The following is a 15,361-nucleotide window of genomic DNA, read 5'->3' as shown; positions in this document are numbered from 1 at the left end:
ATGATGGGGTTGGATTAAGGTAGTAAGGCCGAATATGCCTTTCACATAGTGTCCATCTTAGTAGACTGCTAATTGCGGCTGCAGTATGTCCTAGTTTTCACCACTGTTGTTTTTTGTGTCTGATGCAGTCTGACTTGTTAGTGAGAATAGGAGGTTTGGACCAGCCAGTGGACTGGAACTGGTAAGGCTGCTTTCTGTTAACTGTGTAGTGGGATTCATGGGCTAGGTGAATCCTCAACTGCAGCTGGTTTGCAAGATAATTCTCATCAGTGCTTCATATCTTTGCTGCAGGTATGATATTCTGTCTCCAGGTGAGATGCAGAGGCTGTCCTTTGCCCGACTCTTCTATCTCCAGCCTCAGTATGCATGTAAGGAAGGGAATTCCGGTCGGGGAGGCATCAGGTTTATGACTCTACTTAATGCAGAAGGAGTGGCTTTGTGTGAGGACTCTGTATTATACTGCACAAAATTATTTTCTTTTGGTAGCAGTGGTCGTGATTGGTTGAGCTGTCTACTGCTTGTTGCCATTGGCTTCACTGCTCTGATCCTAAAGTTGGTGGGTCATCATTGACTGTGTTGCTTTATTTTAAAGTGTCTGCCTGTTACTGGCTTAGCAGCTAAATTCCTATAGAAGGACAAAGCAGGGAGACAGGACCTAAACAAACAGGAATAGATTGAGCAAGATGTGAGTAAAGGATCGAGTCAGGAGTCTGAAAACTTGCAGGCTAAGTGAGGGTGGGAATGTCTAGGAAATAAAGGAACAGTCCAGAACAATGCACAGAATGAAAAGACGAATACAAGGGATGGGGGGAGACCAGGAGAGAAAATAAGCAGAAAGCAGAGCAGAGCCATGGCCAGAAATGACAAAGTGAAGAACTCTGAAGTTTGTTTATTGATCTGAAATAACAGGCTGGATTAGGTAAAGGCCATTAGTAGCAGTCTATTTTAACTGAGGTAATCGTCAGCATGCATTGTGTTTCATTTGGAATGGTATTGCACTGATGTTTCCTGGAAAAGTACTTGGAGATCTCTCAACACTACCCTTTGATGACATCTGTAAAAGCTTAAAATACCTCATCATTGTAAAGAATATAAAAAGAGCCCATCTGAGTTAGACCAAAAGCCTGTCTGGTCCTGTATTCCTTTCACACTGTGACCAACCAGTTGTCCATGGGAAGCCCAAAACAGGGAATAAGTGTAATAGCACCTTCCTGCTCATGGCATTCAGGGCAAACTGCCTGGAAGTTTCCAGCCCATATATTACATCTGGGAAATTGCCACTTGTTAAAGAATCTGTGGCCTTGTGTCATGTATACAGTTATGCCTTAAATGTAACGGCAAAAAGTTTCTTCTGTGCTTTTCCCAAGCTAGAATTAATCCTCCTTCCAGGTGTAGTACTGTGTCAGAAATAGCAGGACGACACTGGTGACAAGCAACCCACCTTTTTATGAACTTTGTAACAGGACTATACCATCTTGCTAGTCTAGAGGCTATAAAAATGTGTAAGACACCTTTTAAAATGGGGGGGGGGGCGACAAGCAATGAACAGCTACCAGCTGTCTGTTTTGCCAAGTTTTGCTCAGGAGGGGAGGGGAAGGAGTAGGGAAGAAGAGGCTGGAAGTTGTGGGTTGTCTTGGATGGCACCAAATGGAGAGGATTCCTGTTTTTTGCTGCAGTGCTGGATGAATCTACCAGCGCATTGACAGAAGAAGTGGAGCATGAGCTGTACAAGATCTGTGCACAGCTGGGGATGACTCTGGTCACTGTGGGACATCGGAGCAGCCTGGAAAAGGTAGGAATGCTGAGAGATTCTTAGAAAGGTGAAGGCCCAGAAACCTGGAAAAATTGTGGGAAGGAAATGTTCCGACTGTTCCCTTAAGGTCAAAATAGTCTTTGGGGAAAAAACACCCATTCCTCCCCCACCCCATTTTTTCCAGGACTTCATACTTCTAGGGTTGATCTGTCTGGGTAGAATTGCAGGGACAAAAAAATCTGTTTTGCATTAGACTTTGTGGGCGTGCGGTGTGTGCAATACCTCCTTGGAAAGCCATGGCTCTGTGTCAACCTTCTGTTAATTTCAGTTTCACAGCTGGAATTTGAAACTGCACGGAGGAGGAAAGTGGGAGCTAACAAGAATCAAGAAAGACTGAGCTGTATCGAAAGCTATCCTGGACAACAGCAGCAAAATATATTTTAAAGTATCAAATGAACTACCAAAGTGCCTTGAAATCAGCTTGCCTTAAGGGAAGCATCTGGTTGAAAGACTTGGAACATCAGAAGCAGCAGGTGCTAATGGGGCTTCTGTGGTCAAAAGGCCTCTAGCTTAAGGAACATGGAGAGGGAGGAGTTCTAAATTTCTTTTTGCCTTTCACTGAAATAGTTGCCAAAATGTTTTGACTACTGTATCACCTATTCAAGATTTTACACAGAAGGCTTCCATCCTGGTATTACATCTTAAGTGAAACTATTTTGAATGGTGTTGAAGCTCTCCAGCATGGAATTCAATAGACAGCTGCTGACCTCTCCCCAGCAAGTCGGTGGATGAAGTACAACTTACTACCATCTGAGCCTGTGTTTTGTTTCAGGCTTAAGTTTCATCCTCTTTCCCTGAGCAAGAGCTTCTGTAAGGAAATGTTCTGCTATGCTTGAGAATTTACCCGTTCTTAATTCAACAACTGGGAAACTACCTCACTGCTGCAGATGTTGTTTCAAATATTCAATAGAAGTAACACAAAGATCAGGCAAACCTAGTTTTCTCCCAATACCTACCACCAAAGGAATCTGTTATACATTAAGAAAGCATTTATGAACACACCTGACACTGTTGGAGATCTATCAGCACTTCATGCTAGGACAGTATCTTTCCTATATGTGCTCCATTTACCTTAGGAGTGTTGAAGGCTGCATTCTCTTATTAACAACATGCAGAGTCGCTGGTGAGTAGACTGAATCCAAAGCATGTGCAGGGCCAGAAACAAAAAGTGGGTGTGTCACTCCTGGCCTCTTTCTTTTTATTCTCTTCCTTCCCATGCATCAGCCTAGCAGTGGTGGAGGCACCTTTTGGGGACAGATGAGGAAGCACATTCTTGGCAGGAGTTACTGATCGTGCTTGGCCGAAATTCCTATGGGCTATTGCTACTCAGAAGCAATTTGAAATTATGCAAATTACTAAGAAGAAATTATGTGGGTTTGAGATTTATTTGGATTTTTAAAAAGTGTTCTAGTCCTCTCTGGGTTAATATTAAGGGGAAGAGTGGTCTCAGAAACAAAACTTGGAAAAAGTGTGTATCCTGTGTTGTTTAAAAGTTGAGATGCTAGAAGGGATAAAGCCTCTGACAGTCAACAGGAGAGGCTTCTGCATAGCATCCTATTCAAGTACCTTTTCTCCATCCACATATTGTCCTTCATATGTTAACCACTTGATCAGTGTTGTCAAGCAATAAAATCTGAAGGGTGTTTTCCTTCAGAATGTGGAATAAAGTAAACTTGGAAGTCTGTCTAAATGTGAAGAGTGTTGACTTGAATGTTTCGCATTTCCTTCATTGCAGACCTCAGTTTCAATTTTTTATGTGAACCTTGGAGCACATGCACTGACCGCTGGGAAAGGTTTGGGAAAAGAAAGGAACCTGGTCTCCAGCATACTCTTTCCCTTTTGCTTTGCAACTGCCTCTACGTTCCCTTTTCCTGTTGGAAAATATGATTGGCTACTTTAGCTGTTCTTCATTTACAGTGAATCAAGTCCCTTTCCCCTCTGCAAGGGATTACAGCAGCGGAAAGGCTGCTGCTTGCAAGATACTCTTGATGCAGCTTTGGGTGCTTGGGAGCTCTTGCACTACTGGCTCTGCTGTTTCTGCAGAAGTTGCTTATGACCCTCAATGATCTCTTTCACTGCCTCATGATCATCCAGAGTTGTCAGATCTCCAAGTTCATCTGCTTTGTCTTCTACAATCTTCTTCAGAACCCGCCGCATAATCTTCCCTGAGCGTGTCTTTGGCAGATGTCGAGCTACCTGAAGCAGAAAATGAACGGAAAGATTAGAGCAGGACTGAGAGAACTGGTGTTGCTAACATCAGCTTGAGAAGCAGAAAAGTGCTAAAATCACGTTTGAACTCTCACACACTTTTGTATCCACTGCACATACAAAACACAGACAAGCACATGTTTGTGCTGCACACACTGGTGGTTGTACTTCCTCTATCCCATCTCCTGTCAGGTTGCTAAAAGCACAACCCACAAAAGAGGGAAATCTTGTCTCACTCCCAATGCTATCCTGGGCACCCTCTACTCTCACTTTAAAAGCCAGTCACCAAGGAGGCAATCCTAGTTCTTAGTGGCCAAATTAAATCTTTACTCATTGGAGCAGGTTCCTGGCTGACTGTCTAGTGTAAGTGAACTGGCCAGGCCATTGATCCGATTTTACACTACTGAGGGCTGCAATAAGAGTTGGGGTAGAAGAGGCTGGACTTCAACCTGGCAGTGTAAATTCATAGGAAGGGGGAACAAAAGACCAGATGCGAGAGCTCATAAAAGGGGTTCATCAAGCCATGTCATTTAAGGTAAAATGTGCCCTAGAGAGCTGGAGGCACCCCCTTTATTTTTCTAGAGACCATCTAGTGATCGATGAAAGGACTAATCTTCCCCTTTACTATCTTCTTAGTTGGAAACTGCTTTGAGCAATGCTTGTATATTAGAAGGGCAGGGTAGAAATGTTTCAAATACATCTGAAAGATTACTTCAGGCATCTTGCATAGCCTTAACGCATAGGTGCTTGAGCGCATGGTGGTGGGGCCACTCCACGCATTCTTGGAGGAAATGGATCATCTAGATCCATTTCAGTCTGGTTTCAGGCCCATTTTTGGGACTGAAACTGCTTTGGTGGTCCTGTGGGATGACCTCTGCCAGGAGAAAGACAGGGGAAGTGTATCCTTTTTAGTTCTCCTGGACCTCTCAGTGGCTTCAAGACCATTGACTATGGTATCTTGGGTAGGCTGGTATGAACTGAGATCCTAAACTGGTGCCTGTGTGAAGTGAAGAACTGGATGAGGCTGAGAACTGTTGTGAGCCGCCCCGAGGCTTCGGCGAATGGGGCAGAATAGAAGCTTCCTAAATGAATGAATGAATGAATGAAGCTTAATTCAGACAAGATGGATATGCTATTGGTGGCGGAAACCCTGATCCAGGGAGATGCTATCCATCCTGTCCTGGATGGGGTTGCACGTCCCCCAAAGAATGGTGCTAAAAGGTGCTCCTGGACCTGGGATTGTCCCTGGAGATTCAGGTGGCATCTGTGCACATCTTCAATATGCATATGCTAGGGGCATTCTGGAAACCACCAACGCCTTATTTTCCTCATATTGCTGATACTGTATATTTGGATATGTATTTAATCTGTTTTATGTTTATCTTTTCTGTGTTGAAGTATTACTGTGAAACCACCTACATGTCCCTTTGCAGAGGGGCAGTATACAAGCAATATAAAGAAATTGTACCAAAATGTTCTGAGTAAATTGCCATTAAGAACAGAAGTATTTGGATACTTCGGACCAAGGGTTTTGTTTTGTTTTTTTAAAGTATTTGAAATGCCTTTGTATATAAAATTGCGTTGACTGTATAGCTCATCTGAAGGTTTGTGTTCTGCCACCAGCCAAAATACAAGGATCCACTGCTGTGTAGTACAAAGTCTGTTGTTACCTGAATGTATTCCGGTGCTGCATATTTTGCAATCTCTTTTGAAACCAGACCCTGAAGCTCAGGAATCAGGCTCTGTTGGGAGAGATGAGAACCCTTCTTCAGCACAATGAATGCATAGGCACCTGTAGGATGAGAAGCCAGGAGCAGGATATTAAAGTTTTTAAAGTGTTTTAAGTTTCAATTGTAATTTGCCTTGAAAATCCTATCTGGGCCCAAAGGTAACTTGTAAGAAAGAAAGAGAAAGGATACACAATCATTGACTAAAAAGATGCAAGTCAAGCAAAGTATTTTGCTAATATCCTGGCCACAATGTTCTGCTTCAGTAAAGTGGAAACTAAAGGCGCCTTCTGATGTTTGTGATAAAGCAGCCACTGCTGAGTGGATCTTGCCAGTGTTGGGAAAGCAATGTCATAAGCCCAAGACCATGTGTGAGGAGTCCATGCTGTAGCTCCAGCGCACAGAAGCCCCCAGATTCCAGGAAGAGTGATCCTTACAGGTGAAATAAAAGACCCAAAGTAGGATTCTCCTGCAGAGGCTGGTGTGGATGACATTACTTTTGGGCTATGGAAAGAAACATGCCCAAAAGTAGAGTCAGGCTGCAATCCTATGCATATTTTCCTTGCAAGCAAACCTCATTCTCCCTGTAGAAATTTCTTTGCATGTAAAAATGTTTATGTTTGTGTTGCAAGATCAACTTGCCAGATGTAGGTATTTATAGCAGGGCTCCTCTGACTTCTGACTCCACAGTGGGAATCAGAAGCATGTTTTGTCTCTGGTCTCCTCCCTTCACTTTGTCCAGCAACTGGCTTCTAATGCCTCCCACCCAAGGCCTGAATAAAATCAGGAATTCCTCCCAAGTAACATTAAAAGTTACTGCATATCTATTGCGAGTGAGAGCCATCTCATTCCCAATCATACCACAGAAATGCAGAATGCAAGAAAGAATCCCACTGGAGAATAATAGTTACCTTATACTGCTGTTCTCAGTAAAAAACAGGCAGGGGTTGCAGTACTTTACTGAGTCACTCACCTTCTCCTTTGATCTCGTGAGGATATCCAATCACAGCTGACTCTGCCACTGCCTGATGCTTATTCTAGAAGATAAACAGTTTTATCATTAACTTTAAACATCCTAGGTGGCTGGCACAAACAGGCAGGTCTAGCCAAAAGAGAATAGAAAGGCAAAGCTTTGATTGTTTAAGTCCTTCCTTTCATACCACTTATTAATGCAGATTCAGCATGATAGTGGTGGAGTGGGACTCCATCTTCCCTGACAGTTTGTACCATAAAAAGCAGTATGGGTTAATTTCTACATGAATGACAGATGTGTACAGAAAGATGAGGCAGAAGATGCTTTCGAGCAGTATTTCCAAAGAACTATGAGATAGTATCTTTGGAAAGTCAGTTGACTAGTTGTGAAAAGAAGGAAACATACAGTGCAACTACAATGTGCTTAATCCACCATTGTTGGAGTGTTTCCTCTGAATGACGTCTCCTTGTATACATGCACGTCCCATTGTAACACAACACTGAGGAGACTCCAGTAGGTTCCTGGCTTATTCTTTTTAGATCCTAGAAGCCTTCTGTTATAGAAGAGGGATGCAGGACAAGTTTGGGGTAAGGAATGGATTCTATCCCTCACCCCTAAAGTCTGGATCTTATCAGTAGGTATGGCCCTGTCCACTGATGTCATCCAGCCATGCCCATTCAACTTTTCTGAATGCTGAGAAAAATGAAAAAGCAAGGAGAAAGAAACTCTGATTTTTATCAGCTGAGTACCACACAATCTGATTTCCTTAGCACCAGAAACAGCAGTGGCTTTCTCTTAACCCCAGCTGAATCCGCACCACCTGCATCCTCTTAGCACCAATCTCCAGGAGCCTCCCAGACCAGAGTTCAGACCATGTGAGCTAGATGCTGGCTGGGGTTCTGCATCCTTGCTGTTAAAGGTACCTTTTCTGTCTAGTGAGTGGTTTTTGGCATTTCTGGGATCCTTTGTAGGCTGGATCAAAAATATTCCTCTTCACACAAAAACTGAATTCTGAGAATGGAAATCACAAACTGCAATCAGGATTCACTAGTTTAAAAAAATACGATACTTACGTATTTCTGCCAATTCATTTTACTTTCTCAGTTGTTTCTTACAAACTAAATCACTGTGAAAGGTGCACTGAAGAAGTAAAAGGATTGGTAAGCCATAAGTACCAGTTTTAGTGACTGCTGCCAGGCCATAAAATTTGCCCATCTCTTAAGATTTACTACTAGGATTCTAGAGAGACTAATTTGACAACTACTGATTCTGTTCCTCCAGTTAAACTCTATAGATCTGTTTCCGTCTTTTACCAGGACATCTTCTATCTCAGCAGTACCCAGCCTGTGCCCACTGACATTGATGACGTCATCAAGCCGGCCTGTCAGCTGATAGTATCCTTCACTTGTCCGATATGCTCCATCCCCAGTGAAGAAATATCCTAGGATGATTAGAGCAAGACAAAGTTGTACTTCAGTGTGCAATGGGATAGTTTTGTTGGATGAAAAACAGCTCATTTTCTATAACGTATCCCCTGTGAGGTGCAAACCCTCAGGCCCTTTGGAGTGTGCTCTGCCTTCTACATTTTCACTAGCTGGTAGGCTCAAAGGATGGCTGCAGACGAGGCCCAGTTCTCACCATCAAGGATGTAATACTAATTTTGCCTGGACTGCAACTTTTGACTACATATGAAAGATTCTTCTTCCATGGAGTGGCAGGGGCATTCCAGAACCTAAAGAAACTAACACTTTAGAGAAAAAGCTAAGCCTGAAATCTTGTTCCCTACATGGAGAATTTTGGGTGGCAGAACATTCCGCCATGGGCAACCTTCTCCAACCTGATGCTTTCCTGATGTTTTGAGTTTCTCCATTGGCCGGCTGCCTGGGGATTATGGAATCTGTAATCCAGAACAACTGGAAAGCATCAGGTTAGGGGAAAGTGCACTAGGAAGAGTAAATGCACCTTTCATAATACAATTCATATTTTCCATATGCTCTTTTTGTGTGTTTCTGTGTCATTGTGACAATTTTAATTTAATTTTAATTTAATAAAACATTTTTATCCCATCTTTTCACTAAACGTCTCAAGACAGCTTACAGAATAATAAACAATAAAAATACAATAAAATACATGTAATTTTTGTCCCCTCTCATGTTAAGAAGATGCTTGATCTTGTATTTCATTATATGGCATGCTTACAGATCTTCAGCATTTTGATTTTTACTGCAAGTAGTAACAGGGAGGACATCACACAGCGGAAATTTTATCAGCCAAATGTTCCTTCCCAGACCCATGCTAGCAGTGTGAATAATTTCTGAGTTCACCATTCTCAACTACATTTGCAACTATGAAGGCATCGCAGTAAGAGCAGTCACAGCCTCAAGAATCAGTCTGACTGACTGGAGATTTCTTCCTAGTGCAAAGAGCAGCTTCAGAGGAGATTGTTGTCAGGATCATAGCAGGGAAGAAGAGGGTTAAACACCCAGCTTCTTGTCATCCTACTAATTTCCCTCCTTCCCACCTTGTGGATACTATTTGCATTTAAACAAAAAACAGGTATATTAAATACAGAGATCCACTTATCATGATATCTAATTTTGCCCTAACTAGATACATGACAGGAAGGTGTGTTTGCCTTCTGGTACTCAATCTGTGCTCCTGAGTGTTAGGATTCATTGGAGAAGATAACACTAGGACAAAGGCAACCACGGCTTTGAGTTTACAAGAGCCGAGCAGGACTGTCAAGGTCAGGACATTCGTTCATAGGGTTCCCATTGGCCAGAGGCGATCTGATAGCACATCCCAGCTAAGTGTTGGGGTAGGGATGCTATGCAATCAGAAATGGAGGGCCGTGCTAGATGTGACATTGTCCACAGAATGACAAAATATGTTAATTTCTAGGAGTAGATGCCAGGCATGGTCCCTGCCCCCCAGTCTAGACTGAGACCTGGACAGGAAGATTTTAATATTTTACTGTTGCCCTGCTGCTTCCCACCCATCGCCTGCTATTTGCCTTAGAAGGAAAGCTCCTATTACCAGCAATGGAAGTTTTCCTTCCAAAGCAAATGGCAGGAGCTTGACCTGGATGATGTCTACAGCAGGGGACAAAAAGGTTAAAGTCCACCTACCCCTACCAATACCTGAGCCCAGATCAGTCCTCATGTACCTGCTTTTTACTTTGATTTTTAAAAATCCACACAATTATTAATTGACGGAACAGCATCACCCTTAATTTGACTCTGATTATTAGTTCTACTCCAACCCAATCTCCAGTTCTACAAACCCAGAAAGAAGAATCTTGCCTTCCAACCCATGTCAATAATTATGCGCTGTTTTCATTCCCCCTGGCCTTCTCCACAAATCTGTACCTGGGAAAGGCATCAAGTAGGTCTCCAGGAACCTCTGGTGATCATTGTATATGGTTCTTGCCATGCCTGGCCAGACCTGAGAAATGCAGAGAGCTCCAGAGACATCATTCTGTGATAAAACATTTCCCTGAGGAAGAATGATTTATCGTACAATTAATTAAAGCGAAAGCATTCTTGTATCCCAGTCCTGTTCATATTTACTCAGCAGGTTTTATTTATTTGTTCAATAGATTGACATACTGTTGTGTGTGTGTGTGTGTAACACCTCGTGAGCGATTTACAAAAGAATATTAAACTATATTCTAATATATCATATTACATCACATTTATTTATTTATTTGCTTATTATTACAGTCAACTAGAAGCACTTGAAATAGAGCTTTGGCTATTGAGTATTACAGAAATCTAAAAATATATAATATCTATATAAAAATTAAAATCTTCTAAAATAGTAAAAGTAAATGTACAGAACACTATCATTAAACAAACAGGGATGTATATTCACTCAGGGAAGACCTGGGTAAAGAGATGGGTCAGTAATTGGCACCTAAAGCACGCCACACTCAGAGCTCCCAAATACTGATGGAGAGGGCATACCTTAAGCGAGGTAGGTACCACAATACTGAAGACGCCCTTCTGGTTGCCACAAGATGACAATCCACAAGTCATCTTTGGAATTCGATGCCATAGGAAGTACTGGTGGCCACCAATTGGGAATACTTTTAAAGGGCTTGGACAAATTCATAGAGGAAAAGGCTGTCAATGACTACTAGCCTAGACTACCAGCTACCTCTGTTTTCAGAAGTGGCATGCAGCTGCTGTTGTTGATAAACCAGTTGCTGCGGAGCTTGGGCAGGTGGAACTCTTGCACCCATCCTGCTTGAGGGATCCTGTAGGCAGCCTGTCTGTCACAATGTGAACGGAGTACTGGTCTGGATGAACCATGGGTCTGATGTAGCATGGCTTTTCTTATGTTCTTAAGTCAACCAGCAAAATAGTGCAAAGTACTCCTAAGTAACTGCATATAGGATTGGAGCTTAAAGTATACAAATATTGTTAATTCTTAAGGCTGGTCCTATCATTAGGCAATGAAAAGTGGCCAGCTCAGGAGCCAAATGCTGAGATAGTGATGAGCAGGTGCAAGGGATTGGAACACAGTCTGTGTGGCATGTGTCTTGCCCTGCAGCCCCTAAGCTAGCCATCAGTCTTCAGGTGTAGTGAAGGACACCAATGTAAACGTAAGACTGAAGTGCCAGACTGGTTGGCTTCTATAGATAGCCCCAATTTTTTTTACCTCAGGCAGCAAAATATCTTGGGCAATCCTTGTTTATTCACTCACTCTACAAAACCATATAATTTAGATCACCTGTTAGCACTACAGTTTACCCCTAGCTTCTTATTCAGCAGCCAAGGTTTTGGAAAACAATACAAAAAAGGCCTTGGTAGAATTGATCAGAAGAACAGCCCATACTAATTCACAAGGAGGATGCAAAGGCACAGGAGGAAAGACTGGTTCTTGCAGTTTTAACTGTCAGAGTAGGAAGAACTCTAGGGAAATAACAAAAACCTGAATGAGCACTTCAGTTCCCAAATCCTACTGGATCCTAGCTGAACAATTTGAACAAAAAGTCATGCTTGAACTGATAACTCTTAACTAATTAATATTAGGTTGGATCCAGCTTTTTTTCTGCCAGGGAGGGCCTGTGTTTTTCAAAAGACTTCTGCTAGTAGAAAGGGTGAGGAGGCAATCTTAACTGATTTCTCCCTCACGCTGCAGCCCCCAGCACCCAAGAGGTCCACCAACCCTCTGAAGCAAACTGGGGGAAGGCATAAGAGGTCTTGGAGGAACATTGCCATCTCCGGCATTCAGCCAGCAAGATCCCTCCACTGGTTCTGACCCCTCCTGTGATCCATCAGAGGCTGCATCTGGATAATCCAACTCATTATTAATAGTGTAGTTATTCTTATCTACATGCATGCCACTTTCCAGAGAATGATCATAGTAGGAAAGGGAAAGAGGCTTGCAATTCAGAATACACTTAGTGAAGCAACAGAATGAGGGGGAGGGGGAGGGGGTAAGAAGAGGAAGAATATGTGATGACTTCAGCTATAAATATTTTTGGCTTACTGGTACTAGGGATGGGGAAGTTCCAAAGCTCTCCAGAAAATGTGATTTTTTGAGAACGAACTTAAAAGGGAAAAGGGAGCAGCCATTCCAAGCACAAGGAGCAAAAAGGAAATCAATAGAGCTGTTGTAGTTTTAATATAGATCTTCTCTCTGAGAACTCACATGAGTTGAAAAGTGGACTATAAATCTTCTAATGGCTAGAAAGATGATAGACAAACAAAAACATACTTTGTTATCCAGAAGGGAAGGTCTGATGCCAAAAAATGGTCTCATGGCCATGGCTGGAAGGATCTCATCCCCAGGGTTTGAAGGTCGAGGAGCAATACAGATGCCTCCTGTTTCTAAATTTAAAAAATGGTAATACCCTTAAAATATGGCCAGTGGCTACCTGGGGAATGCTAGGAACTGTAGTCCAGCACACCTGGAGGGCACCCAGTTGGGGAAGGCTGTGTTATGGCCTACAACAACTGAAAGCTGTAATAAACCACCCAGACAGCTTCAGCTATTTGGGCGGTATAGAAATGATGATGATAGGCGCTCCCAGATGAGGCTTGTATAGCACCAAATGCTTTGCCTCATTTGCTAAATGTTATGTGGGGTCCAGATGCTTTCATCTTTCAGTCATGAGCCTCCCATGTTTTCCCACTTCTTCCATCTGTTTCTTTTCCCAGAAAATCTATTAAATGTGCAATCCTGTGCATGCTTAAATATGCTGGTGGCACACGTGGTGCAGGGTAGACTTTTTTCTGTCTAAACAAAGGGAGGATTGTGCCCTAGAGAGGAAAAGATGGGATGGCTACATGGTAGTTCTAGGAGCCCTCTGTCAGGAAATTTTTCGTATCCCTCTCAGCAAGTGGGACATCATGCATACTGATCTTTGCATGATGAACCCCTGTTCATGAATCCTTCTCCTAACGAATTGCAGGTGAGAATGGCTTCCCTAAAGACAGAGACATTAAAGCCTTCCTACCGGTTTGCCACCATGTGTCAACTACTGGACACCGGCCGTCTCCAACCACATTGAAGTACCACTCCCAGGCTTTCGTGTTGATAGGTTCTCCCACTGCAAGTGGAGGAGAAAAAGCAGCCATCTTGAAAGAGCGAAAGAACAACTCAAGCCTAATCAAAGTGTATCAAACCACTACCTGCCGAGCCCTCTTTAGCCCTCTCTATATGAAGATGTTATGCATAAATATCTCTGGGTCTGCCTGATGCTTTGTTTCTGTAATCCACCATCTTACTTCTGAGGAATTTGGAAACAAACTTGTAAATACAGTGATGACAAAGACCCACCTGGTTCAAGTGTGGGAGAAATGTGCACAAAGCACATTTGACAGGAGACACTTACCAGGATATTGGCCAGGCAGGACTCCACAATTGGGCAGGTACAAGTGCCCACCTTCACACCTCCAGAAGACTGATTTTTAATGCTCTCAATTTTGCACATTTTTGCCATTTCAATCTTTTTTCCAAAAAAGTTTAACAAGACAGGGGTAGCACTCCAGAATTTGCTTGGGTATCACTGGCAGTGCCATGGAGCTCCAAAAAAAAGCAAGCAAAAATGCCAACAAAAACAGGGTCATGACCAGAACAGGGAGCGGGAAGCAAGACAGATCCCACTGTGCAAGACCCTGGGCTACCACTAGAGCACCAGTGGGGAAGCAAGGGAAGAACAGTTCACAGTCAATCCATGCAACCGTCTGGCACACCACAAACAACCCAGCAAGGCGGGTTGCCATGTCATGAGAACTCACCTACTACCTACCTGATCCAAGTATTTTGAGGGAAGATCTGTCATATTTTTTTACCCACTCATCACCATGTCTAAGTAGTAGACGAATAGCTGTAGGTGCTCCATAGAACTGATTTATCTTTAACCTCTCCACAGTTTCCCAGTAACGCCCTGAAATCAGAAAAAAATCCACTTACTTCAGGAAGTAATCATTTTCACCCTAAAGTTCATATTAATCTCTTTCTCTCTCCCCCCCTTCCACTCACACACACACATACACACGTGTGTTTCATGCATGCTTGGAAAATGAGTGCACTTTCCAAACGTATTGGCTCTGTCCTACCTTCACACCCCCTTCTTTATCACTAGCTTTGCCTGTTTCTTTTTTGCTCTTAAAGGACAGCCCACCTCATCTTGAGGCCATGAGAGAGGTAGTATGTCTTGTAATGCAAATATGAGGTAAATAGGGTTTCAGTGGAAGAGAAATTACTTTTCCACTTGATTACTCCAGTCCTGGTGTATCTAGTAAGTTCTGGGCTGTACCCATTTGGAAGGAAGAAGAAGGAGGCATTCAGCTGTAGGTTCAAAGTAGACACTGGGTGAGCTTGCATGACACAACAACCCACCCTGTGAACATGCTGCCCAGTGTGAGTTTTTGCTGAACAGCCTTGCATGATGTGCCTTGCACCATGCGTTGTTCTCCCTCACCTTCCTCCTCCCTGTAGTATTTATTTACATATGTTTACATATCCCAGTGACCCTCATGGCAAAGCCCTTTCTCTCCCCCACCCCTGCTTTGATCATGAACCCCTTTTTATCTGCCACTGCTCCCTTTTGTTCCCCAACATTTTGTTTTATTTTTCTGGAAATTCTGAAAAGTCCAATTGGACTTCAAAATGTGTCAGTCAACTGGAACACACTAGCAAACAGAAAAAAAGGGGGGGCAAAGTACACCAAAAGGGGGTGGGCCATACTGGAGGGCAGGACAGGAAGGTGGGTGGGGAGGAGGTTATTGTTTGGAGGGAGAGTCTGTGACCGTGATCTCGACTAGAGGAAGCCGCGATCACGAACGCGGCCATCTTTCTCGCTCAAACACTCTCTGACATGTGGTTGTGGTACAGGGAAGATGGACGTGATCGTGTTTGTGCGGGGAAGATGGCCGCGACCGTCTTCGTCACCTGATGTGAAGTTCGCGAACGGAAGCAAAATTTTGCCAGACTTTCTGTTCATGAACCAAATTGTTCGTGAACAGAAGCGTTCGTGAACCAAGGTATTACTGTAGTTTGCCACTGTGTGAATGGCCTACTAGACTACATGGACTATTTGTCCCATGAAGCATGGATTATGTTATGTTCTTATTTAAAGCCACATTTTCAATTACCTTAAGGAGTAATATAAGCACAATATTACCT

The 15,361-nt window shown here is 43.1% G+C and overlaps 2 protein-coding genes across 9 annotated transcripts in view; one reads left to right on the top strand and one right to left on the bottom strand.

Moving 5' to 3' along the window:
• ABCD4 (ATP binding cassette subfamily D member 4) overlaps window positions 1-3,497 on the top strand; it is a 29,427-nt gene extending 25,930 nt beyond the window's left edge. The window contains exons 16-19 of one of the 4 annotated variants that reach the window (XM_044436796.1): window positions 129-181; window positions 292-440; window positions 1,677-1,792; window positions 2,082-3,497. In XM_044436796.1, coding sequence (XP_044292731.1) covers window positions 129-181; window positions 292-440; window positions 1,677-1,792; window positions 2,082-2,150 — 387 coding nt within the window. In that variant the 3' untranslated portion in view covers window positions 2,151-3,497. Of the gene's footprint in view, window positions 1-128; window positions 182-291; window positions 441-1,676; window positions 1,793-2,081 lie in introns of those variants that run through there. The other 3 variants (XM_044436797.1, XR_006415384.1, XM_044436798.1) reach the window with 3 other exon arrangements.
• The window catches only part of LOC123026782 (acetyl-coenzyme A synthetase 2-like, mitochondrial), a 33,633-nt gene continuing 21,451 nt past the window's right edge, over window positions 3,180-15,361 (bottom strand). For 4 of the 5 annotated variants that reach the window (XM_044436792.1, XM_044436793.1, XM_044436794.1 and 1 more), the window contains 8 exons: window positions 13,983-14,120; window positions 13,188-13,280; window positions 12,446-12,558; window positions 10,090-10,216; window positions 8,035-8,162; window positions 6,722-6,785; window positions 5,692-5,813; window positions 3,180-4,009 (listed from right to left, as the gene is read on the bottom strand). In XM_044436792.1, coding sequence (XP_044292727.1) covers window positions 3,833-4,009; window positions 5,692-5,813; window positions 6,722-6,785; window positions 8,035-8,162; window positions 10,090-10,216; window positions 12,446-12,558; window positions 13,188-13,280; window positions 13,983-14,120 — 962 coding nt within the window. In that variant the 3' untranslated portion in view covers window positions 3,180-3,832. Of the gene's footprint in view, window positions 4,010-5,691; window positions 5,814-6,721; window positions 6,786-7,644; window positions 7,733-8,034; window positions 8,163-10,089; window positions 10,217-12,445; window positions 12,559-13,187; window positions 13,281-13,982; window positions 14,121-15,361 lie in introns of those variants that run through there. The other variant, XR_006415383.1, reaches the window with a different exon arrangement.

The sequence above is a fragment of the Varanus komodoensis genome, unplaced genomic scaffold (genome assembly GCF_004798865.1).
Source record: "Varanus komodoensis strain SLA01 unplaced genomic scaffold, ASM479886v1 scaffold3, whole genome shotgun sequence".
NCBI lineage: Eukaryota > Metazoa > Chordata > Lepidosauria > Squamata > Varanidae > Varanus > Varanus komodoensis.
This window is presented reverse-complemented; position numbering and strand designations above follow the sequence as displayed.